Source organism: Schistosoma haematobium, chromosome 5 (assembly GCF_000699445.3).
Source record: "Schistosoma haematobium chromosome 5, whole genome shotgun sequence".
Taxonomy (NCBI): domain Eukaryota; kingdom Metazoa; phylum Platyhelminthes; class Trematoda; order Strigeidida; family Schistosomatidae; genus Schistosoma; species Schistosoma haematobium.
The window spans coordinates 8157219-8163218 of NC_067200.1; the positions used below are offsets into that span (position 1 = coordinate 8157219).

The following is a 6000-nucleotide window of genomic DNA, read 5'->3' on the forward strand; positions in this document are numbered from 1 at the left end:
CATTTGAACTAATAACAGTTATCACATGTGTTTAAACTTATGAATAAATCACTTCAGTAGGACAATGTTGTGGTGTATATTACTTATGTCATCAGACATAGCGTGTGATGGTGTGCTTTTCTGTTATCAACCATTCATCTGTCCTCTTATTGACATCAAACTCAGCCGATCAATAATTTGCTAATGGTGTACACATTCATATAAATACGAAAAACACAATGGTCTAATTCATAAACACGTCTGATTGCTAACACGTGACCATTTGAGTTGACCCGACAATTATAAAATCAATTGTAGATTAACCTATATTGACGTTCTCTATTTCTCAAATTGAAATAAGTCTAACCGAATGTGACGTGCTACGCACTACAATATGTGTGAATTAACAAGAACGATTTTAATTATGATCATGAACCGATCAAGATTAAACAACCATTGAAAACATGAAAGCATTGGACGGCCGATTCGGCCTAGTATAACACTTCAGAAGCGCGCATTCACAATCCCGCACACGGGATCCGAACTCAGGACCTTCGGTTAGGCGTGCGAACGCTTAACATCTGGATCACGGAGCTAGCATTCAACTGTGTTATTGTCTAACTTCAAACAATCCACGATATTTTGTGACATCATCCACATCCGACACAGTTGAACTCGACTGGTCATTGCTTCTCACTAGAACTCTCGAAGCTAGTCACTATTGAGCATATAAGGGTGTCAATACATCTTAATTGATACACAAAAGTCTCCAAAACACTATGCTAATAAGAACGCTTCTAATTGAAGTCAGAACTAAGTAATCCAGAGACCGAAAGCATTGGCGAGGAAGGAGTAGATTCCAGGATAAAATGTTGCAAGTCCTGAGGTTTTGTCACTGAAATTATTACACACATAATACATCTTTTGTGGTACGGTTGTGATGTGTTGTAACGACATCTAGAAACGATTATTAAGTGTAAAACATCTATAGGCAACAGATGACCATGTACATCAGATTAGGCTTGAGTACAATTAGCAAAGTAAACACATCCTTCCGATACTGATGAATGGCTCGATTTTGCAAATCAATGTATGTGTTATTTCAGTCACGATTGGATTTGGAGAATATCCAGTAAACGATTAAGTTGCTGATACGTAAAAGAAGATTTGAAAACGTGTACGAAATTGAGTGGTGATATTTGGAGTGGAAAGTAAAATGTCACTGAGCCCTAAAAATCATCCGGCTGTTGCATCACTGAATATCGAACAGATCATCGATCCCGGTCAAGGACAAGGAGAACCAACGCGCATCAGTTAATCGTATACCATGGACTGGCTCATGCAGTGGCGATCTCGCTTTCTTATCTGTACACATTCTTACTCATACATCTTCATAATAACGTCCTTTGTGTTATAAGGTCTTCAAAACAGCCATAGTAATTTGATACATCGTGGGGTAATCCACGTTAGATGCTGTCCGCGAGGTGTGATTTCCAAGTTAGCTGGTTCGTCACACAATTTCCGTCGAACTCGAGCGGACCTCAAATCATTCGAGATAGATCATCTACGTTGGTGATCTTCAATGTTCAAAGGCTGATCGACACAACCTAGTAGTCAATGTTGGATCGCCCAAACACTGTTCAATCGATGGTCAAGTTCAACATCATTCTTTGATACTGTGATAGTCTGCACTAATTGTGACTTGTTTTCCATTCGTCACAAGGTGAAATCTGTTTGACAACACACAGTAGTTCGCACACCATACGATGCACATCACAATTCGTCGTTAGGTGACTCACTAGTTTACGATGGCCACAATAATGAGATAATGTTACAGTTTGTTCTGTATCGAGTTGCATATTCTCCATCGCTCCCTCATTTCAATCTGTCATTACGGGAAGAGTGAAATCGAGATTGTGACTTTCTTTGAATTCATTTGGTTACAGCAATATTTAATACAGGGTATTAGAAAAATGAAGGCACTGAATGCATGTCCATAGAATCTTACATAAGTGAATATCATCAATACAACTCTGACTGAGAAACCAGCAAAATCATACTGAGAAATAATGACTTGCATGTAAAGTTAAACAGGTCATTCAGAAGTAGTCTCTCGCAACCAAGTGAAAGTGTGTTTCTGCAGATTGCTTGATCAACTGACTCGGTTGGTGTGATGAGTGTGATCAAGTGACAGCTATTCACAGAAACTCAACTGTTGACTCAATGCTCCCAACGAAACAGACATCAAGATGCAAAATAACTCGTTAACAACATTAAATCTTATCTCACAGTAAAACACACTCTCGTATACGAAATAATTGACACAAATTAGGCATGATTAAAATTCAACGTCAGAAAGTTGATGAGTGATGATTTTAAATTTTGTCGATCACTCACCGACAAATAGATTGGAGGTGTAACTATCAGTCTCACTTGTTGTGAATTGAAATGCATTAAACCACTGACTATGTTACACCTAAGTTCTCGTATATTTCTCAACATCAATATTGATAATTTCAGGAAATCAATGGAAATTCGTGGACTCAACCAGTCACCTAACAACGATCAACTGAGAGTGGTTAACAGTGTTGTTCTAATGAAGCAACAAAAGCAACTAAACAATCACATGACTGCATTCCATCATTATCAAAATACGTAGTTTGTTTTAACTGGAATGCAAAGCATTACAAAATCATCACATAATATGACGTTTGATTTACATCACTGTCAATAACATAGGCTCATCTAACTACTGTGATCAACAACTTGACTTACAATAACAATGAATAATGCTTGAGTTTCTAATAATATTCTTACTATTTTTATCAGTCAAATTTTTGTTAATGCACGTCGAAATAATCGCTCACATTTTATTTATTTATTTGAACACATAACCACTGGTACATGTGGGCACCAGATACACATGCGCCACACAAATCAAATGAGATTTGTGTGAGGGCCGTGATATTGCCCATGTGCCCAGACCGAAGCACGATCGCTCATGTAATCAGTAATATACACTGTTCAGCAGTTACACATTGTCCTATTCTATTCAGTCTGCACGCAAAGTGAGGCGACTGACTTGAAGGATTGGAAGCGAAGCGTTGTAGGTCGAAACACATTTCCGCCTACTTCATTTCGAACAGCAACAAGTTAATGCTAATTGAACTTACATTGGAGGTATGATGCTCAGTCACACACAATGTCGAATTGGTGACTTCAAACGCATCTCCTGTTCATCGACATCTTCAGTGTCATTTATTTCTAATAAAGCCTTACAACGGTTTCATTCACCACTGCAGACGTCAACACAACGATATTCACGGATAATAAAACAATAACAACATGTGATAACAAGATTTCGACATCAATAAATTAGACCGTCAGTTCCAACACCGTTTCACATGGTCCTATATGAGTGCAGTCAGTTGATGTTCACACCACACAAGTCGCCTCCTCGTCATACGTAGAACACGAAACCTCGTCACCTGAATTCGCATCAAACGAGCGACCTACATCATTGTGTTGAATTAACTTGACAAAGTGAAATCACACACAATCGTGTCATTCTGACAATACAACCACATCATAGTATTCGCAATCTCATCGACCGGTCCGACACACACACATTATTAAAATGAAGTACACTGTAGTTCACAGTGAACACTCAAATGAACATAAGAATATATCGGAATGAATGGAAGGTGTTATTTATATGGAAATTAATTTAACACTTTACAAATTCATGTGTAGAACAGCACACAGATATCTAGTCACTCAACATGAATATAGTGATCAATGAAAAATGATGCAAAGTCTATTTTTTATTAACTTTGATCCCATGATCACCACGTTTCCAGTTCACTGGACACACTTCACCATGCTTCTCCACAAATTGGAACGCGTCCAGTAGTCGTAATGTTTCATCTACAGATCGTCCAACTGGCTTGTCATTGATCGTGATTTGACGTAGAATTCCCTTCGGATCAATGATGAATAAACCTCTAAAAAGGAAGGCATAGTGAGGGAAATGATAAATAGAAGTACAATTAAACTCGTGTCTATGTGCAAGTCGATTGCCAATACTCTCAATTCAATAGGAAGTTCAGTCAAGTGTTGAGATTCGGTTGTCTTTATGAGCACTGGGTTCTAATGGTCAGACATTTCGTGGAGAACCGCAGATTCTATGATGCCCCAAATACAATTTGTGCTGTGTCCAATCTAATAACACATTGATTGATTTTCTATTCAAGAATACGGATCGAATGAGAATTTGGTTCAGCAAACATTTAACTGTCAACGGGTGAAATGTATGTCAGAACGCAGTCAAAAGTAGAACAGTGGAACGTGTCAGAGAACTTAATATATCGTTGACTACACACAGGGAAAGACGCTGAGAAACTAGTACAATACAAAACTGAAACATTGTTTCAAGAAGATTCTTGCATACTCGCACAATTATTTCAATCTCCTACTCCAAACTGGAAGCTAAACACGATTCGTTCCACACGTCTATCAGTCTGATTCTCAACACAGATTATCGAAATCGCAGCAAATCTCAGACAAAAATCACACGAATACAAACACACCACTCACCTGAATGCATTACCATCCTCCTCATCTAATACACCATATGCTCTGGAGATCTCCTGTGTGCGGTCGGCCAACAGAGGGATTTTCATCTGACCCAACCCACCCGATTTACGATCCAAATTGTTCCATGCAAGATGACTGTATTGAGAATCTGTAGAACAGGCGATCACTTGACAATTTCGACTGTTGAACTCCTCCACCTGGTCACTGAACGCGATGATTTCAGTGGGACACACGAATGTGCTGTGAAAGAATTATGAGGAGGAGAGTCACTGGGATGATGAAACTACATGCAATTCCACGCATTCACATTAGGCATATTAGTCGAGCAGTGAGCGACTTGACTATGTAATTCGACATGTATCAAGAAAGCATGTCAGCCAACCAGTCAGTCAGTTAGTCACTCCGATAGTTAGCCACACAAGTGTCAGTTCAGCCATATTGAATTAATCGTCATCATAATTATCAAGCGAACGATAAATCTGTGCATCATCGGTGAACCGAATTTCACACTGCTATCTAACTATTCGTTGCAGCATAATACTGCATTTTGTGAAATAAGGTTACACGCATTTTCTAGGACGTCTGCAGGAGGCAATTACTTAGGCATTCAATACAGTGATGTGATCAACATCGACTGTCAGAATCTCATTGGCATGAATAAACTGGAGTCAATATGGAGATTACCAGTGTGCTTCGTGAACAATTTCCCAGACATTTCATCTCAATTCACAATGAGAATCAGTACAAATGTACTCGTCACGTGGTATTCACTATTACCACTCAGATAAGTGGGGCCGGATGAATGATTGGTCACAACACGGTTCAAGTATTCCCGATGAGTGAACCCACACAGATGGCACCATATAAGAACAGATATTAGTATTCGGTGAACACGACTTAATCATTCATTCCAGATATCCACATACATTGTAAAGTCGAATCACAACAAATAAACTCCAATAAGAATTCGCGTTTATCACATCCGAAAATGTCGTCAGAAATCAGGGGATCAACATATCGTCTGACCTCTACAATAAATTACCTTACACTATCTAACAACTTCAATAAGTCTCAAATCTCATACACACATCCAACGCATAATTAGGACAGACGGTTACAACAAATACACATTCATTCAACCAGTAGAACAAGTTCGGCCAATCAGAAGACGTAATCGGTTAGAATGGAGTGGGTGAATCAATATATGCAATCAAACACTATGCAATAACTACACAACAAATATGCACAATTACTACTTACAAATCAGCTGGATAGAAGAATAATACAACATATTTTCCTCGATAATCCTTCAAACTGATCTCTTTGAATTCACCATTAACCACAGCATTTCCTTTGAATTCTGGTGCAGGTTTATTGGGCAACAATACCATGATCAATGATTACCAAGCTGACAGTGATTCGTAT

The 6000-nt window shown here is 38.6% G+C and overlaps 1 protein-coding gene across 1 annotated transcript; it reads right to left on the bottom strand.

The window, feature by feature from the left end:
- Positions 1-3796: 3796 nt before the first annotated feature.
- On the bottom strand, positions 3797-6000 carry PRDX1_6 (Peroxiredoxin-1; the record flags this gene model as incomplete). The annotated part of the gene is made up of 3 exons (XM_012946895.3): positions 5836-6000; positions 4576-4815; positions 3797-3983 (listed from the first exon to the last, which is right to left on the bottom strand). The coding sequence occupies exons 1-3, from the start codon at positions 5964-5966 to the stop codon at positions 3797-3799; spliced, it is 558 nt and encodes a 185-aa protein (XP_012802349.1). The 5' UTR covers positions 5967-6000.